A 19,675-nucleotide genomic window follows, 5' to 3' on the forward strand; every position below is an offset into this window, starting at 1 on the left:
TAAAGCAAGTAGTGCATACACTTGTAGCTGTTATGTATCTTTGTAAGTCATTGTAAGCCCTCTTTTGAGGCACGCTCTTCAGACTGATCTGACTTAGTGTGCTATATCTTTTCAGACTGATCCGACTTATAGTTTTCATAAAACTGAGGATTAAAAATCATAAAAATCCCATAGACTTACATTGACGGAATGTTCAAATGAGCCAGGACTATTCAAACTCCAACTGTCAAAATCCAAATCTAAACACACTGAAGCCCATTAGCTAGCATGCTAATCATGCTAGAAACATGCTAGCGACATGCTAGTAAATTGTTAATCATGCTAACAACATGCTAGTCACTTGCTAATCATGCTAGAAACATGATAGTCACTTGCTAATTATGCTAACAACATGCTAGTAGCATACTAATCATGCTAGCAAATGCTAGTAACATGCTTATGTTAGAAACATGCTAGCGACATGCTAGTAACTTGCTAATCATGCTAGAAACATGATAGTCACTTGCTAATCATGCTAGCGACATGCTAGTAGCATGCTAATCATGCTGTAAACATGCTAACAACATGCTAGTAACTTGCTAATCATGCTAGCGACATGGTAGTAACTTGTTAATCATGTTAACGACATGCTAGTTACTTGCTAGTCATGCTAGCAACATGCTAATCACTTGCTAATCTTGCTAGCAACATGCTAATCATGCTAGAAACATGCTAGTAAATTGCTAATCATGCCAGCAATATGTTAGTAACAGGCTAATCATGCTAAAAACATGCTAATCATGCTAGAAACATGTTATCAACATCTATCTAATCTATCTAAATTTTCAAACTTCAGGCTTTTACAACTGCTTTAAACTTTCAGGCTAGGCTTTCTCAAGCCAACCTAAAGTTTGTCTTGACAAACTTTTTTTATCTAGTTTATCTTACAAACACCAGTGGAATTAATGCAAATGCTATTGGTTTCCGTGCGTGCGCTAATTTGTATTTAAATTGTGTTTTGTGTCGGATAAACACATTCAATCCCATCGAGAGATAAACGTCAGCAAACATGCAAACAAACTCTTTACTGACCTTCATCTGTGTGATAAAACCAGCTGCAGAAATCACGATGGCATCACGATCATCAGCTCATTAACATATGATGTTCATGTTATTTATTTCACATATAGCAAAAATACTACCATGCAAGAAGCCTAACTAACTCGAACTATTAGAGGCCATTCACACAGAATGTGTTTTTGCATTTAAAAAATTGAGACGCAGGGCAGTGGAGTAAAAATAAAAGAAAGAAAGAAATGCATTTTTTAAAAATTAGCTTCTTCTACCTTATATTATGTTCTGGATCAATCTGACCCACAACACATTTGCTGGAAATACTGGCTAAACAAGGATGTTTTCTTGTAATTGTGAGACTATTTCTCATTTAGAGTCAGGAACTGGAAAGTTTTGACTCTCTGAGGGTATTTACATTTACATTTAGTCATTTAGCAGACGCTTTTATCCAAAGAGACTTCTTTTAATGTCTAAAATATGAGTCTATAATCCATAGAAAAAGTGAAAAAGTGCATCTGCTGTTGTCTCTCACATCAAAATCCAGCCACATATTTGTTTAGAGCTGTTTAAACGCTGCTTGATCTGTGCAGATTTCTCTCCTGATTCACACCAGAACACTTTTTCACTGGAGGAAGAGTTATTATGGATTATGAACTCAATGTATTTGAGTTAAAAACGTCTTAATGCTGGATGTGTTTCAGCTTTTGTCTTCTCCAGATGTTAACTGATGGACTGGAGTGCTGTGGATTACTTGTGGATTATTGTGATGTTTTTATCAGCTGTTTGGACTCTCATTCTGACGGCACCCATTCACTGCAGAGCATCCATTGCTGAGACACTGATGCAGTGCTACATTTCTACAAACCTGATGAAGAAACAAACTCATCCTGATCTCAGATGAACTGAGCTAAACTGAAATTTCAGTAACACTATCAATGTCAGACGAGACCAAACCTGAGCTGAACTGTTCTGAATGCTGTCTTCTGAATGCGTGTCATAGCTCTCTGTGAAGTGCTGCAGTAATGAAGTCTCCTCACCGGTTTCTCTTTACGCCGCTCTGCCCTGCGTGTCTCGTCTGGACTCGGCGGCTCGCGCCAAACCGTCGGCCATCAGAGCTTCTTCCAGACTGCGGCGCGCCTGATGCACCTTCAGCTCCTGCTCCCTGAGGAGGAAGAGGAGGAGAGCGGGATGAAGGCTCTGACCTGGCCTGTCAATCAAACCGGGTTTCTCTTCTCTTCTGATGTGGAAGAGGTTGATGTTCGTGAGTGGAACTCCGTCCCAACTTACATCCTTTAAGTTTCACCTAAAGAAGTGGTTAATTGAGTGTCAATGTTAATTTTACAAACTAAATTCTACTGCCGTCTTGATTTTTATGCTATATACACACATGAGGTTGTTTGGTTGAGTACTGTCTGTATGCTGCTTACTCTATCTTATTATGTATTTTGGAGCATGTATTATGTATTGAATAACTGTTTTAATATTTTTAGGGTGACAGTTTTACTGTCTGGCACATTGTGCATTTATGTATTATTGATGTGCATTGTCCCTGTCAAATAAACCTGAAATAAAAAAATAAAAAAATATGTTTCCTTCACCGGGACGCCAATCCCAGAATGCATTTTGAACCAACATCAGTCCAGGGACTGCAGATGCATTCTGGCACATTGTGCATTTATGTATTATTGATGTGCATTGTCCCTGTCAAATAAACCTGAAATAAAAAAATAAAAAAATATGTTTCCTTCACCGGGACGCCAATCCCAGAATGCATTTTGAACCAACAAACGAGATAAACAGCAGTATCTGAGCATCTAATTAAAAGCTGGTGTTGTGTTCAGGTTCACAAAGCATCAGAAATAACCGTGAGCTCATTAACATACTGACACATTAACAGCTGATGAACTAAACTGTTACACAGAGCTCAGTCAATCACAGCACAGCTCATTTACATACAGCACTCTTAAAGGTACAGCAGAGAATTATATCAGCACATTTATGATCAAATGATCAATTATATTGTTGCAAACCTGCATGACTTTGTTTTGGGAAAAACAAACAAACGAATACCTTTTGAGAAACGTCTCAGTGTTTTTCTTTTTTTATTATTATTATTATTATTATTTAATGAAATTCAACGAGGTCCAGTGTTATTTTACTATTATTAATATACTACTATGTTTTTATTTATATTTTGAAATGTATTTTTATATTTTCAGTTTTTATTTTTTTAATAATTTTGTTAAGTGCTGTCATTTTTATCGTTTTTTTTTTTTACATTTTTATGTCATATTTATTTAAATTATTGTACTTTTAATTTATTTTCAGTGAGTCATTGAGTCATGAAGAAAGAAAGAAAGAAAGAAAGAAAATGACATGAATGATCATTTTTGGCTGAATGATCTCTTTAATGGGAGAGGTCAGAGAAGAGGAACATGATGAGACGCTGTCATTGAGGGAAGATCCTGCAGAATCCTGAGCATGCTGCTGTCATCAGATGCTCTTAAAGAAGAACACACACACACTCACACACACACACACTCAACTTATTGTTGCTCGCTGTAAGTGATGATTTACAGTCAGCAGACGCTCCTGTTAGGGATTATTTTGTGATAATGAACATCTGACTCTACATTGTCCTTCTTGTCCAAATAAATCAGTAAATGAACATGAAATATTTATTAAAGACTAAATGATTTTATTAAGTTAGAGGAAAAAAGTGTGGAATCGTTTAAAAGACATGATACTAGCTATGTAGAGAAAAACTTGCCTGAAACAGCCATCAATGTCTCTGTCTGTGTGTGCAGCCCTTCATGCCTCTGGCCAGCCTGCGCTGTTCTCCTGACGCGCATCTGTTCCTGTGCCAGGCGTTTGTTCCCGAGTGCACGGATCACACGCGTGTCCTGCGGCCCTGCAGAGAGCTGTGTGAGCGTGTTCTGTCCGACTGCAGCAGAGACATGCTCACCTTCGGCATCAGCTGGCCGTCCGAGCTGCAGTGTGACCGGTGAGTAGATCATCAGTCTTCTGTGAGAGGAATGGGCTGCAACAGCTAAACAATCATGAAAATGGTAGGGGTGTGTGATATCATGATTTTTGATTGTGGTCGATTAAAATGTCTCTACGATCTGCTTTTGAAGCAATGTGGTAGTTTCGTGCTACAGAGCACATTCTATCAGCTGCAGTTCTGGCACCTCTGTCTCAATATACTGTACGAGACATACATACAAATAAACGTGAATAACGTGAATTATCAGATATTACTTAGCGGTAGAGTTACACTCACGGGACACTACACTTATTCACAATCACCACAATCACATATTTCCATCTGCTTTAAAGCCTTGCCGGTTAAACATTTCATTCGCGTGCTGCTCTGACGTGTGCTTTTTCTGAGCGTGCACACACTAAAGATCCTGTCAAACAGCGGCTGAGTTATCGTTCACATCTGATTGCGCTACTACTGTCAGAAACACACAAGCACATAGCAAAGATGGTTGCCCACTGCTCCAGGTGTGTGTACATGCAGAGCACAAATTCTGAATATGGGACCCCTTACTTGGCTACACGTCACGTCACTTTCATTTGTCATTAAAGGGATAGTTCACCCAAAAATGAAAATTCTGTCATTATTTACACGCCCTCATGTTGTGTATTAATTTCTCTCTTGTGCTGAACACAAAATAAGTTATTTTGAAGAATGTGGGTAACCAAACAGTAGCTGGTCTCCATTGACTTTAATAGTAGGGAAAAAATACTATGGAAGTCACTGTGGACCAGCAACTGTTTAGTTACACACATTCTTCAAAATAACTTTTATGTTCAAAAGAAGAAAGAAATTCATTCAAGTTTAAAGCAACTTGAGAGTGAGTAGGTGACAGAATTTTCATTTTTGGGTGAATTATCCCTTTAATTTTAATAAGTCAAGTCACCTTTATTTATAGACAGAATAAATAAATAATAGGACAGAATAAGTCAGAAGAGCTGCCAAAACATATGCGACCATTTAGAAGTTATGTTTCTCAAAGAAGTCTCTTAGACTGCATTTACTTGACCAAAAATATAGTACAAATGGCAATATTGTGAAATATTATTACAATTTGAAATCCTTTTAATATATTTTAAAACGTAATTTATTCCTGTGATAGCAAAATTGAATTTTCAGCATCATTACTCCAGTCTTCAGTGTCACATGATACGAAATCATTCTAATATGCTGATTAATTATTAGTGTTGAGAACAGTTTTGCAGCTTAATATTTTTGTGGAAAACATGCTTTTTTTCATGGTTCTTTCAGGAATCTTTCAGTGTTTATTTGAAATACAATCTTCTGTAACATTATAAATATCTTTACTGTCACTTTTGATCAATGCATCAAAAGTTAATGCATCTTTCTCAATGAAAGTATTAATTTAAAACAAAGAAACAAACAAAACAATTACTGACCCCAAACTTTTGAACAGAATTGTATTAATAAAACAATGTAAGTCATACTGTAGTAAAGAGGTGAGCACGTGTGTGATGACATCTCTCTCAGGACCCAGAGTAAGTGGGGGCAGGTCTGCAGGACAATGGCAGCTCTCACCTGTCCCAGATTGAAAAAGCTTGGGTTGCCTAGACCTGAAAGAAATATAATGATTAAAATAACCATCATCATGTCAGACTTGTTATTCATTTTGAATCCTTAAAAAAAGTTTTGCACCCAGTTGTACCTGTTGATGTAATGAGTGTTGAACTGAGTGGGGAAATGTGTCTGGTAATCCATGAGGCTGTGAGAGCGTGCAGTGACACCTAAGTGCAGTATTGCAGGACGAGGAGGTTCGGGACGTCTTCTCCTTTCCTGGCCTGTCTGCTGCTGAGCCCGCTGTTCAGCCCGACTGGGTCTCAACACACAGACACACACTCACACACACAGACACTCTCACACACACACAGACACACACACACACACACAGATACACACACACACACACACACATACAGATACACACACAGATACACACACATGCTTCATGCGTGTGCATCTACTGCCATCTTGTGTTTGGACTGGAAAACTGTCTTAAACTGTTGAAGTGGTCGGAGAAATTTTGACATTTAGCTCCTTCAGATTATTATCAATCTACCGGCCATATTTCAGTATGGAAACATATCTGTGTCAACAATAACAGAACTATTAATAGACAACAATGAAGTCATTATAACAAATAAAAATAAAAACAAATAAATAATAAATAAAAAAATATTTTAAAATAAATAATAAAAATAATTAAATGTTAAAATAAATATACACTTTAAAACTATTATATTTTTTACTAAGTAAACAAATAAATAGTTCATTTAAAATAAACACATAAATAATGCATTAATCAATCAATTAATCAATTAATTAATATAATAGCACTGTAAAAATAGAACTATAAACATACAAATATAAATAAAAAATTCATTTACATTTATAATTCATTTAAAAAATAATAAAACCACTAAAATTATTAAAACAAAATGTAAAATATAAAAAATCATTAACATTTTAAATATTTATTTAAAATAAATGCATAAATTATTCATTGCAAATAAATAAATAAAAGTTAAAATTAAAAAATTAAAATAAATAATTTCAAATAAATAAAATACATTTTAAAATAAATAATAACAATAATTAAATGTTAAAATAAAACAAACAAAATGAAATAAAACATTAAATAAATAATACAAATAATTTATTTTAAATAAATAAATAAATAACCAAACAAACAAATAAATATTTCATTTTCTCCGGAAGATATATATATATATATATATATATTTATGTTCCAGTGCCATCCATTACTATGGCACAAAAAGCGCTCTGCTTATAATCACTAAAAAGCAGTCACTCATCTTAAACTCTATCTTAAACGTCTCTGATTCAAGAAATCAACAGATATGTCTGCGATTGTCTACATTGCTCAACGCTGCAAAAACATGTTGAAATAGAAACCGGAGCGCAAACCATAACGCACCGTTTGCCAAATCTTTAACTGAGGGTGCTATTGATTTCGTTTGAGGGTGCTTAGCTTAGTTAACGGTTCAACCCAACCTTCTGCTAACCAGCGTTTAACCACTGCACCACAGCACAAGCCCAGTGTCTCATCCGGACGCTGAAGAAACTGCAGCAGGAAAATCTTATTTCACTTGTGTTTAATTAATGCATTTAATTGAAAAAAATTAAATAAAATATTAGATGATAAAATTAATTAATTAATGCAATTAATGCACTAAAATTAAAAATAAAAACAATATTATATTGTTATATTACAATAGTATATTGTCATCTGAACAAGTAACGAGTCTGCCACTTTTGTTCTGACCAACTGAGGAAAAAAGCATTACAATAAATCGCGCTATTTTATTCTCAAATTGTTAATGTTAACAACATCAGCATTGCGTGACTATGTGTGTATAGTGTGTATTAGCGACTAGATTTCGATTTCTGTACAGTCTAATCTCTAATTGTCATACCATTCAAATTTCATATAAAGAAATTAATTTTTTTTAACCCAAAAAGCAAATTATTCTTCCTTCGAACCGGTTATATATACAGTATATATATAGTCACAATTAATGCATTAATATAAAATGAAACATTAGATGAAGAGGCATAACTAATGCATTCAAATATTTTTATAATGCATGAGATATTAATGTTATAAAGTTACAGATTTGATGTTTCATATACAGTAATGTGCAGTGAGACTGAAAATGAGTCTTACCGAATGTCGTCGTCTGTGACGGTGAAGGCTTTGCAGAGCGGCTGCGATGTGTTCAGCCATATGCTCGGGTTCTTGTCGGCCGCCGAGGACGTCTGACCCGTGATGGGCGCCGAGCTCATGTGCAGAGCGCTAGCGATGGCTGACAGAAGCGTCTCGTCCGCCGAGTCCGGCCCCATACCTGCACCACAGCACCCATGTTAGCCAGCAATCGCAAACGCATTCAAACCAGACCCAACCAGCCTTACTCTGTAAACCTCTGGGCAGATCCATCGTCCTGAGCGCTTCCTCCGACACGTCCGACGAGCGCAGGCCCTTCAGACGCTTCTCCCAGAACAGCTGCGCAAAACACACCACACACAAGAAACCCATGAAGAATCAAATCACATCTGTGGCCCTGCAGCACAAAAGCAGTGTTAAGTCGCTGGGGTATATTTGTAGCAATAGCCAACAATACATTGTATGGGTCACAATTATAAATTTTTCTTTTATGCCATTTATGCCATTATGATAAATGATAACGATCGTGATAAATGATAAGTCAGTAGATGCTGACAGCTCTTTCACTAACAGTAACATCTTCAAGACTTGTAATGAATCTAATGAGCCACGTCGCTTTCAGAGTCTCGATCAGGTCATAATGAAAGTAAAGAGCTGATCTCAGAGCAGACGAGTTCGGCCCAGAGGAGTGTTTGTGTGTTTGCTGGTCAGACATCAGCAGCGGCCCGCGGGACACATTAACCCAACCACCGCTCGTAAACACACTGTTACTGAGCTGCAGACTTCAGGCGCCGGGGGGCTATTACTGTTACAGCCCCATATATATGAGAACCTGACTCATATACATCCACACTCTCACTGAAGAACACCACCTTCACAAACTAACTTAAACTGTAATTTATTGTGTATGTGTGTGTGTGTGTGTGTGTGTGTGTGTGTGAGAGAGAAAGTGGGTGTGTTGTAAAAATAAATGAATAAATAAAATTTCAAAATAAATAATTTCTAAATAAATAAAAGAATGCATACATAAATAAAAATACAATTTCAAAATTTACAATCAAGAAAATGACTCAATCAATCAAAATAAATAAATCCATAAACAAATTTTAAAAAATTACAAATAAATAAAAATAAAAATTTTAAATTACATAGACTAATAAATAAAATGATTGAATGAATGAATCAATCAATCATTTACATTGGCCAATAAATTAACTAAATTAATTCATTATTTCATACATAAATAAAATAAACTCATAAGCATATAAACAAAGAAATAAAAAAAACAAATGCAAAAATAAATAAATAAAAATCTAATTTCCATACACTACATACACTAATAAATTCACATTTACATACACTAATAAATAAATAAATATTTTAAGAACTTACATAGACCAATAAATAAACTATATTAATTAATTAATTAAATAACATCATAAATGTGTAAATGCATGGATAAATAAATAAATAAACAAATAAATAAATAAATCCCACATCATATAGGCCTATATCTAGAAAATAGAGCACAATCAGCAGATTTCCTTTGCAATTTGCATAATCTATTCTGACTTTATTAAGATATTTTCTGCAGCAGGGATCATATCTACGAGTCTAGAAAACAAACCGTCAGAACTGCTGATTATATCCAGCTTCAAGTCTGAAATGTGATGAATGTGAGTGTATTAATGAAAACAGAACATCTACATCCATCTCTGAACTTTCTGTCTGCCAAACCTTCCCGAGCCTGAAGAGTGCAGAACGAGAAAACTGCTCCTTCAGCGTCCTCTAGTGGTCACAGCTTGAAAATGCAACTAAATGCATGTAATTGTTTATTTAAAGAGTATTCCAGAGAGATGAGAAATAATTTGGTTACACTTTATTTTAAGGTGTCCTTGTTACAGTGTAATTATACATTTAAATACTGAGTAATATTAATTAACAACATGCACTTACTATATGGTTATGGTTAGGATTAGTGTTTGGTTCAGGGTTACTTGCATTTAATTATGCGTAATTTATTGTTATTATAATAGTAAGTACATGCAACATGTTTAACAAGAACACCTTAAAATAAAGTGTTACCATTATTAAAACTTCTGGCCAATGTAATATTCAGACTCAATTAAACATATTATGCTCTATCATCTGCATTAACATGCTGTCTAATTATGGCTGCATTTATGCAATAATGTACAACTTAATCAGGTTTTCATTCATTGTAATAAAGCTCAAATAAAATATAAAAACGATTCAACGAATCAACTGAAGTAAAAATAAGTTTAAGCTGAAGTACTAAAATTGCTAAAGCTGAAATAAAAATACGTAAGAGCAAGATAGAAATATAAAAAATAACTAATAAAAATAAAAGCACATGACAGAATTACTAAAAACCTAAACAAAAATTGCAATCTGATGGAGCTGAAGTGATAACTAAAACTTAAAAACACAATAAAATAAAGTAAAATTAGGAGACAAAAATGAAGGTAAATCGAAATATTTAAAAACAAATAGAATTGGCCAAATGCACAGCAAAATTCCTCATTTAAAACTGCAAACTCTGAGTGATGGAGGCACCTGTCGCGGCTTCTCCGTGGCTCTCTGGAGGTCTGTCTTGACTTTGTTGTTGGGATGATTGACCACTTTAGTGACCGGCTGTTTGAAGATGGAGGCTGTTTGTCTGATGGGCAGCGCCGTGTTCAGATCCGGCTTCCCCTACAAACACAGAGACGCATTTACAAAATACTCAACCTAAAGTCATTTTGTACATCAGGATCCAAACCCTGAAAATCTGCCGCTTTCGTCTCATTTCAACAGGAAATACATACACTCAAGGTTTTCAAAACAAAGAAATGTTATTATGATGTAAACAAACACATTTCGCACTATATGTCTATGAGACGAATCAGATGTCAGTGAAAGTGAAGGATCGAACTGAACTCAAAGATGTGGTCTGGACAACTGCTGGACTGTTTGGAAAAGGGCAAGCGCGCTGCTGGACCAAGCAGCATTAATACAGAGAGCTTACAGAAGAACGGAGCGAGGCAGTGCTTCATAGCAGTCCACAAACAAAGTCTGTTCACACTTCTTCAGTCACAGCAGTCTCTTCCAGCGATACACTCATACATTACTGGATTAATAGACTAAATACGTCCTGTTGCTGACTGTGTTTTGAGGAAATATTACGTACAGTAAGTGTTCATTTAAAATAAATACTAATAAATAATAAATTAAAAATGAAATTTGTTACAATGAAATAAATAAAATACACTAAAATTAAATTTAAAATAATACAGTTCATTAAATTAAATAAATAAACAAATAACTAAATAATAAGTATTATCAAATAATAAATTGCTGATTATTTTTAGTTAATATTTAGGAAATATTATGTACAATAAGTGTTTGTTTAAAATAAATAAAACAAGTAAAATTCAATAAAATGAATAAAATAAGTAAAATTCATTTCAATAATAAAATTCATATGAATACAGTTAATATACATGAAAAAAATAAAATAAATACATACTGTAAAAAGGAAAATTCCATTCATTCTCGTTTAGAGTAGAAGAATGAGTGATTTTCATATGTTTACAGATCATTCACATTCAGCTCCGTTCTGTTGGTCTTGTTCAGCAAAATCACATTGGCTGTCATTAAACTGTAATACTGAAACAGTGTGTGTGTGTGTGTGCGTGTGTGTGTCTGTGTCTGTGTGTGTGACTGTTCTGGAACTTATGAATGCATGATCTCAGAAATCTGAGCCAAACCTTTCCTGCCTCATCAGACGTTATGACTCATAATGAAGAAGATTTTCGCTTTAAATCAGCTCATTAAGAGCAAATGAAGAATACAGAGAGTCAGCTGAACTGAAAATGAAAGCGTATGAAGGTTGAGATCATATCAGAGTCCTGAGAGAGGCGCACAGACACACCTCACAGGATCAGCAAGCAGAACTACAGGACAAACGAGACAGCAGCTCAGCTCAGTTTCACAAAGCAAACTGGGTTACGCATAGATGTTGGTTTGAAAACATGTTTAAAAAAATTGCAATTTGCTTAGGTTAAATGAACTCACTTTGCCTATTTACACTAAGCCACTTCATGTATTTTCTCTGATTGGATAGTTATTTGATCATGAAAACATGCGGTGAAAATACCCTTCAAAATGCTGGACTACAGAGATTGACTACAATCTGATTGAGGCTTATTTTTTTAGATGCAAAAAAGTTTTTGGATTTTGAAGCCACAAAAATCACGCTCCTCCCAGAACTGTAAACAATAAAGGTGAGAGAGCATGTTTTAGCGGCTTACAGTAGCCAGATATCAGAGTGCTACTGCAACATACAACTCTATGCAACTCTCCATGCAACTCCATGCATCTTCACGCTAAAGCCCGACTGATATGGGTTTTTGGGGGCTGATGCAGATACTGATATTTGGGAGTAAAAAAAAAGTCAGATATCGGTATATCGGCCGATATTCTTTATATGAATATTATATTTTTGGCAGGGTTCCCCTGGTGTAACTCTTTTCAGATGCAAAGAAACAAGTGTAAATGTATCTGATTTTGAAACCACATAAATCACACTTCCAGATAACCAGATATCAGAGCGTTACTGCAACACACAACTCTACACAACTGTCCACGCATCTAATGGCAAGCTCACACTACATGATCTTTGGCTGGATTTTGCTGTTGCAGACAGAGTTCCAGAGTCTGCGACAAAACAAATCAAATCGGTGCTCGTTGCGGTCGCCGAAGCTCGTTAAGCATGAGCAGGGTCAGCAACGTGATCCGAACCTGTCTCGAGCCATTACAGAAGTTACGACATTTCAAACCTGTTTGATACTATCGCAACGTGATCTCTTAATGTGAGCGACACAATGACAAGGTGGAACTAATCCAGCCAATCACAGTGCAGATGGTATAAACAGTCTTATCATGCAGAAACGAAAAGCCACAAATTAATCAAATCAACTAACTAGAAATAAATTTAACAAATGCATAAATTGTGTATATAATACTGCATTTAATACTGTTTAATTACCTCCAACTCTTTCTGCAGTATAGACAGCCCTCGTTGTCCACATCTTCCAAGCCATTGTTTCTGCCATATTCTCTTTTTTTGTGGTTTCTTCTTTCTTTCGGATAAAATAACTGCACAGACCAACTGAAGGACGAGTTGATAGTCCATGCTTGAAGAAATGGTCTATAATCACTGTAATTTCCCGCGAGAATTTATGTGAGAAAACATATTTTCGCTGATGGTCGGGATTGCCTCTTCACCGAATGTTTTGTAGTGTGTGCACCTCGTCAGTGTTGTGTTGTGTAGTGCGTGCAGACACAACACAAAACTCCACAGATCTCTGAAGGACGAGTTGATAGTCCATGCTTGAAGAAATGGTCTATAATCACTGTAATTTCCCGCGAGAATTAATGTGAGAAAACATATTTTCGCTGATGGTCGGGATTGCCTCTTCACCGAATGTTTTGTAGTGTGTGCACCTCGTCAGTGTTGTGTTGTGTAGTGCGTGCAGACACAACACAAAACTCCACAGATCTCCACACATCTCAAAACTCCTCACAACTCTGAATTTCCACACAACTCCACGCATCGCCATACAACTCTTCACCACCCCCCACAACTCTATGTATCTTCACGCATCTCCACACAACTCCACGCATTTTCACACATTTCCATGCAACTCTACATATCTTCATACAACTCTTCACAACTCCACACATCTCCACACAAATTTTAAAACTCCTCACAATTCTGAATTTCCATGCATTTCCACACAACTCCCCTCAACTCTATACATCTTCACGCATCTCCACACAACTCCACGCATTTTCACACATTTCCATGCAACTCTACATATCTTCATACAACTCTTCACAACTCCACAAATCTCCACACAAATTTTAAAACTCCTCACAATTCTGAATTTCCATGCATTTCCACACAACTCCACGCATCGCCATACAACTCTTCACAACTCCCCTCAACTCTATACATCTTCACGCATCTCCACACAACTCCTCGCAACTTCACACATCTCCATGCAACTCTTTACAACTCCACACATCTCCACGCAACTCTTCACAACTCCACGCATCTCCACACAAGTTTTAAAACTCCTCACAACTCTGTATTTCCACACAACTCCACGCATCTCCATACAACTCTTCACAACTCCCCGCAACTCTATACATCTTCACGCATCTCCACACAACTCCTCGCAATGCCACACATTTTCACACATTTCCATGCAACTCCACATATCTCCATACAACTCTTTACAACTCCACACATCTCCATGCAACTCCACATATCACATATCTTCATACAACTCTTCACAACTCCACACATCTCCACACAAATTTTAAAACTCCTCACAATTCTGAATTTCCATGCATTTCCACACAACTCCCCTCAACTCTATACATCTTCACGCATCTCCACACAACTCCTCGCAACTTCACACATCTCCATGCAACTCTTTACAACTCCACACATCTCCACGCAACTCTTCACAACTCCACGCATCTCCACACAAGTTTTAAAACTCCTCACAACTCTGTATTTCCACACAACTCCACGCATCTCCATACAACTCTTCACAACTCCCCGCAACTCTATACATCTTCACGCATCTCCACACAACTCCTCGCAATGCCACACATTTTCACACATTTCCATGCAACTCCACATATCTCCATACAACTCTTTACAACTCCACACATCTCCATGCAACTCCACATATCTTCGTACAACTCTTCACAACTCCATGAATCTCCACACATCTCCACACAAATTTTAAAACTCCTCACAACTCTGCATTTCCACTCATTTCCACACAACTTCAAGCATCTCCATACAACTCCCCGCAACTTTATACATCTTCACGCATCTCCACACAACTCCTCGCAACTCTTTACAACTCCACACATCTCCACGCAACTCTTCACAACTCCACGCATCTCCACACAAATTTTAAAACTCCTCACAACTCTGCATTTCCACTCATTTCCACACAACTTCAAGCATCTCCATACAACTCCCCGCAACTTTATACATCTTCACGCATCTCCACACAACTCCACGCAACTCATTACAACTCCACGCAACTCCACATATCTTCATACAACTCTTCACAACTCCACGCATCTCCACACAAATTTTAAAACTCCTCACAACTCTGCATTTCCACACAACTCCACGCATCTCCATACAACTCTTCACACATTTCCATGCAACTCCACATATCTCCATACAACTCTTCGCATCTCCACACATCTCCACACATTGTCAATGAACCAAATGACCTGAGAGAGTGAGATGTGTGTGGCGTTTTGAGAGAGTGAGATGTGTGTGTTGTTCAGTACCTTGCTCAGGCTGAGGTTGTCGCTGCGCAGTCTCTGCTTGTTCTTCTGCATCTTGCTGGGCATCATTTTGCCCGTGCGGAAGTCGAAACATCCCAGATCCACCGAGTTCCCGAGATAGCGGGATAGCTGCGGTTTACTGCGGAACTTCTTTCCTGTGGGACTGGAGCAAAAAACATCAACACACTGAATGACTCAACCTAGTTTATTCTAAAAAAAAACTCTTCTGACTTCAGACTGAACATGTTCATAGTGGTGAGTTCTGCCTGGGCAGAAAGAAGTCTCTTCTGTTCACCAAGGCTGCATTTATTTGATCAAAAATACAGTCAAAATTGGGAAATATTTTTACAATTTCAAACAGCTGTTTTCTATGTGAATCTCTGTTAAGCTGTAATTTATTTCTGTGATGCGCAGCTGTATTTTCATTACTCCAGTCTTCAGTGTCACATGATCTTCAGAAATCATTCTAATATGCTGATTTGCTGCTCAACAAACATTTCTGATTATTATCAATGTTGAACACAGTCGTGCTGCACAATATTTTTGTGGAAACCGTGATACTTTTTATTTTTCAGGATTCACAGATGAACAGAAAGTTCAAAAGAACAGCATTTATTATTTTAACATTTTCACTTTTGATCAATTTAATGCATCCTTGATGAATAAAATCTTTTTTTTAAATTCCTATCGACTGTAAACTTTTGGTAGTGATACTATTAAAAGGTGTATGTTTTGGTTGTTGTAACACCTGCGCAGACGCACACGACTGCGGTCACAGCTGCTGAAGAGCAGAAATGAAAACATACAGATCCACTTTTCACATGAAATCAAAACTGGCTGAAGGCTATATCATCTTAATGAATGTCCCTGATCTTCCTGATTCTTCTGCTTGCATTATTGCAAACATAAACAAAACAGGTGCCAGCTGACGTCATCAACCCGATCAATTCATGATATCAGAAAGTTAAGTCCCATCCTGCAGTTTCTCTCAGAAACCCGTCATATTATTGAGGTGGAGTGTGTTGTGAATGTGGTTTCTTGTTGATTGAATGTTTTCCAGCCTGAAACTAAAGCGCTAATCTGCTCAGATAAAGCTCTGGTCCGCAGGAGTGCTGACCCTTGGACTGACCGCTGCAAACCAGACTTCAGCAGGACTAGTTAACCCGCAGGGACCGCTGTACAGTTGACACGTCCACACCAACTTACTCGCCCATTACGTAACGTCATATAAGCAGCAAAGGCTATTTTCATGGCAAACACATTGGAGAAATTGAAATAATCATAATTCAAGTTTCAATTTATTTATCTTTTTTAATATATAGCACTTTCCACAATACATATTGTTACAAAGCAGCTTCACAGAAAAATGCATGTTTCAATCAGTGTTTTCTTAGTGTGATTAAGATACTATTATAGTTTGATTTTAAATATTTTGAATTTGTTTTAATTTGTGTATTTTCTGCATTTTCTGTTGTGTGTTTTCTGCTTTTTTAATGTGATTATATATATATTTTTTAGTTTTGGTTATTTAAGTAAATCTTAAGTTAAAATAAATTTAAATGAGAAATGTTGTTTTGGAAACTAGCTGCAATAAAATAATAATCCTTTTAAATAATTTAAATTTTTAATTTTAATAATTCTAAATTATTGATTATATTTCAGTTAGTCAGCTAGCTATAATAACCCTGGAATCAATGTTACAATCAGGACGTATTCTGTATTCTATAACAATAAACTTCACTAAATTCTAATTATTATTAAAATTATTAAAACAATATTTTCCTACAAACACATAAATATTTTCCTATAACAAAAATATTAATTATATGAATTATTTTAGTTTAATATTCCCACACTGTAAAAAAAAAAAGTTTTTTTTTTTTTTTAAGTTGTAAAATATTGTTTTAAAACATTAAATAAAAAATTTTAAAAAAAACATTCTGTAGTACATTATACAAGAAAATACAATTTCAGCCTGTCTACTATAAAATTTCAAGTGTATAATTTCAACTTAATGTGTTACTTGCCGTTTCATTTGAGAGAAAACGGTTTAAAAGGCATTTTTTAGAGCAAGTCTTTTAAAAACGTCCACTGATGAAATTTCTGAATAAAAGCAGTTTGAAACGTGAGAGGAAAACTGAAGTAATAGATGTAAAATGTTTTATTTAACTGAATCACTGCAACACTTTAATCTCCAGCGTTCCTCTTCAGGTTTCGTCTGTAACGTCTACAAAACGCAAGCGTGTTTTGGCCGAGTCGGCACACTTCTGCCTCCAAACTCACAATCCAAGCCCTGCCGTGTGGAAACCTGCCAAAATTCACCTAACGACCTTTGAACTTCATGTAAATAAACCTGTATTCTGCAGCTCGGCTTTGGATCGTCAGTTTGAATCTGTCGACGCGGCACACACACACACTCACAAACAAACACACACACTCACACACACACTCTGTCTCGCTCTCTTGTGGTCTGAGAGTCTCTGAAGCGTGGTTTCTCACCCTGACGCTGTATTTGACTTTGCCGGCGTAGTGTCGGATGATGAACGCCGGCTCCATGACGGCAGGAAACTCGATGTAGCCGTTTCCCTCGTGCTGCCGCTTAAACTTATCCAGCAGAGTCTGATTAGACGCCTGCGGAAAACTGCAAGCCAACCACAACAACATTCACATTCACACCTAATCAAACACTCCAGTCTGCAATAATTCATCACTGTTTTATGACAGAAATGCTACTAAACAGAAACGGAGTTCAAACAATAATGATGTATCTACACACACACACTCGCTCTCACACACACACACTCTCAAGCTGCAAATCTGCGGTAACGCTCTCATTTACTCCTTCTCACCATGAAGAGGACAAGAACATGAGGAAACACTCTGCCACAGGCGGCACAGAAAAAAATACACTTTATGACGCTGTAGTTACAGTAATAAGTGCAGTAAACAGTAAAGACGGTGGGGAGATGATTATCAGTCTGCAGCGCTGCTGGAGGAACGTAACGCACTGCAGACACACAGAACCTCCACTCATTCACACACTCAACACAAACAATCAGAAATAAAACTATAATTTCCAATTAGAATGTGTGTGTGCTTTTTTTAAATCTTCAGATATCACAAAAACAACTGATCAAATAAATAAAGCGACCCCAGTTATTGCATTAAATTTCGCAGGCGTTTTTATCCAAAATGACTTGCAAAGGATGTTTTTCTCAAAACATGGCCTTTATGCAATATAATTAGCAGATGTGGGCAAACTGCACCAGGAAAACAAATATAAGAGACATAAATATTCTACAAAATTAAAAGGCAGGAAATGTAACTTATTATGATTAAAATAATACAATATAAACATTTTAAATATTCGTAAAAACATGAAATGACACCGAATTAAAATTCAACAAATTTTATTTGTTTCATTTTTAATTATGCTTCATGTTTAATTACACTCATGGGTGGCATTTAATATGAACATGACATCTGTTTTCAATAAGTGTTGGCATTTCATGAATGTAAATCGTTTGTTAATGCATGTAAATGTGGTAATATAAGCTCACTGAGAATTACAATGTTAAAAAGCAGGAATCTAAGCAGGACTAGAGCATATGATCCATTACACTCATATTCTTTAATTGCAAGGCTGCAAAACTGTGAGCGTAGCAGAAGTGCAGCTAGTGAACGCTCACAGCGATGCGGTGAGAAGCTGCAGAAAATGAGTCCACAGCAGAGATGGACGAACCGCAAACACTGCATTAGTCAGACTCAAAGATGAGTCAAAACTGAGAAAACACACACACACTCACACTCGCACACACACACGCACTCGAACACTCTCGAACGCACACTCACACACTCGAACACACACTCACTCGCACACACTCGAACACACACACACACATACTTGCACACACACTCGAACACACACACACTTACTCGCGCACACACACACACACACACACACACACACTTGGGCAGGGCCTATCTGGCTTTAACACACAGTAAGACACAGTGTGCAAACCACAGGCTCTGAGAGTTTCTGAAAGCTGATATGAGCCGAGGCCGAGACACAGAGACACCAGACGCTCCAGCAGGGCGTTTCCACTCGCTGTTACACAGACAGACAGACAGACAGACAGAGAAACAGACAGAGACAGACGGACAGACAGAGAAACAGACAGAGACAGACGGACAGACAGAGAAACAGACAGAGACAGACGGACAGACGCAGACAGACAGACAGATATACGGATGGACAGAGAGACGGACAGACAGACAGGCAGACAGACAGATGGAGGGACAGACAGCGAGACAGACGGATGGAAAGACGGACAGACAGACAGACAGACAGGCAGACAGACTGACGGACGGACGGACGGATAGAGAGACTGACAGACAGACTGACAGACAGACAGACAGACAGACAGACAGACGGATGGACAGGCAGACAGACAGACAGACAGACAGACAGACAGACAGACAGACGG

The 19,675-nt window shown here is 37.0% G+C and overlaps 1 protein-coding gene across 3 annotated transcripts in view; it reads right to left on the bottom strand.

Moving 5' to 3' along the window:
* Positions 1–19,675, bottom strand: part of mbd2 (methyl-CpG binding domain protein 2) — a 27,795-nt gene that overhangs the window by 3,315 nt on the left and 4,805 nt on the right. Inside the window, exons 2-6 of one of the 3 annotated variants that reach the window (XM_016524049.1) lie at positions 15,192–15,351; positions 10,377–10,514; positions 8,048–8,138; positions 7,803–7,980; positions 2,091–2,215 (exon numbers count right to left, since the gene is read on the bottom strand). In XM_016524049.1, the coding sequence (XP_016379535.1) occupies positions 2,101–2,215; positions 7,803–7,980; positions 8,048–8,138; positions 10,377–10,514; positions 15,192–15,351 (682 nt within the window). In that variant the 3' untranslated portion in view covers positions 2,091–2,100. Of the gene's footprint in view, positions 1–2,090; positions 2,357–7,802; positions 7,981–8,047; positions 8,139–10,376; positions 10,515–15,191; positions 15,352–19,675 lie in introns of those variants that run through there. The other 2 variants (XM_016524051.1, XM_016524050.1) reach the window with 2 other exon arrangements.

This window comes from Sinocyclocheilus rhinocerous, unplaced genomic scaffold (genome assembly GCF_001515625.1).
Source record: "Sinocyclocheilus rhinocerous isolate Xijiao unplaced genomic scaffold, SAMN03320098_v1.1 scaffold991, whole genome shotgun sequence".
NCBI classification, from domain to species: domain Eukaryota; kingdom Metazoa; phylum Chordata; class Actinopteri; order Cypriniformes; family Cyprinidae; genus Sinocyclocheilus; species Sinocyclocheilus rhinocerous.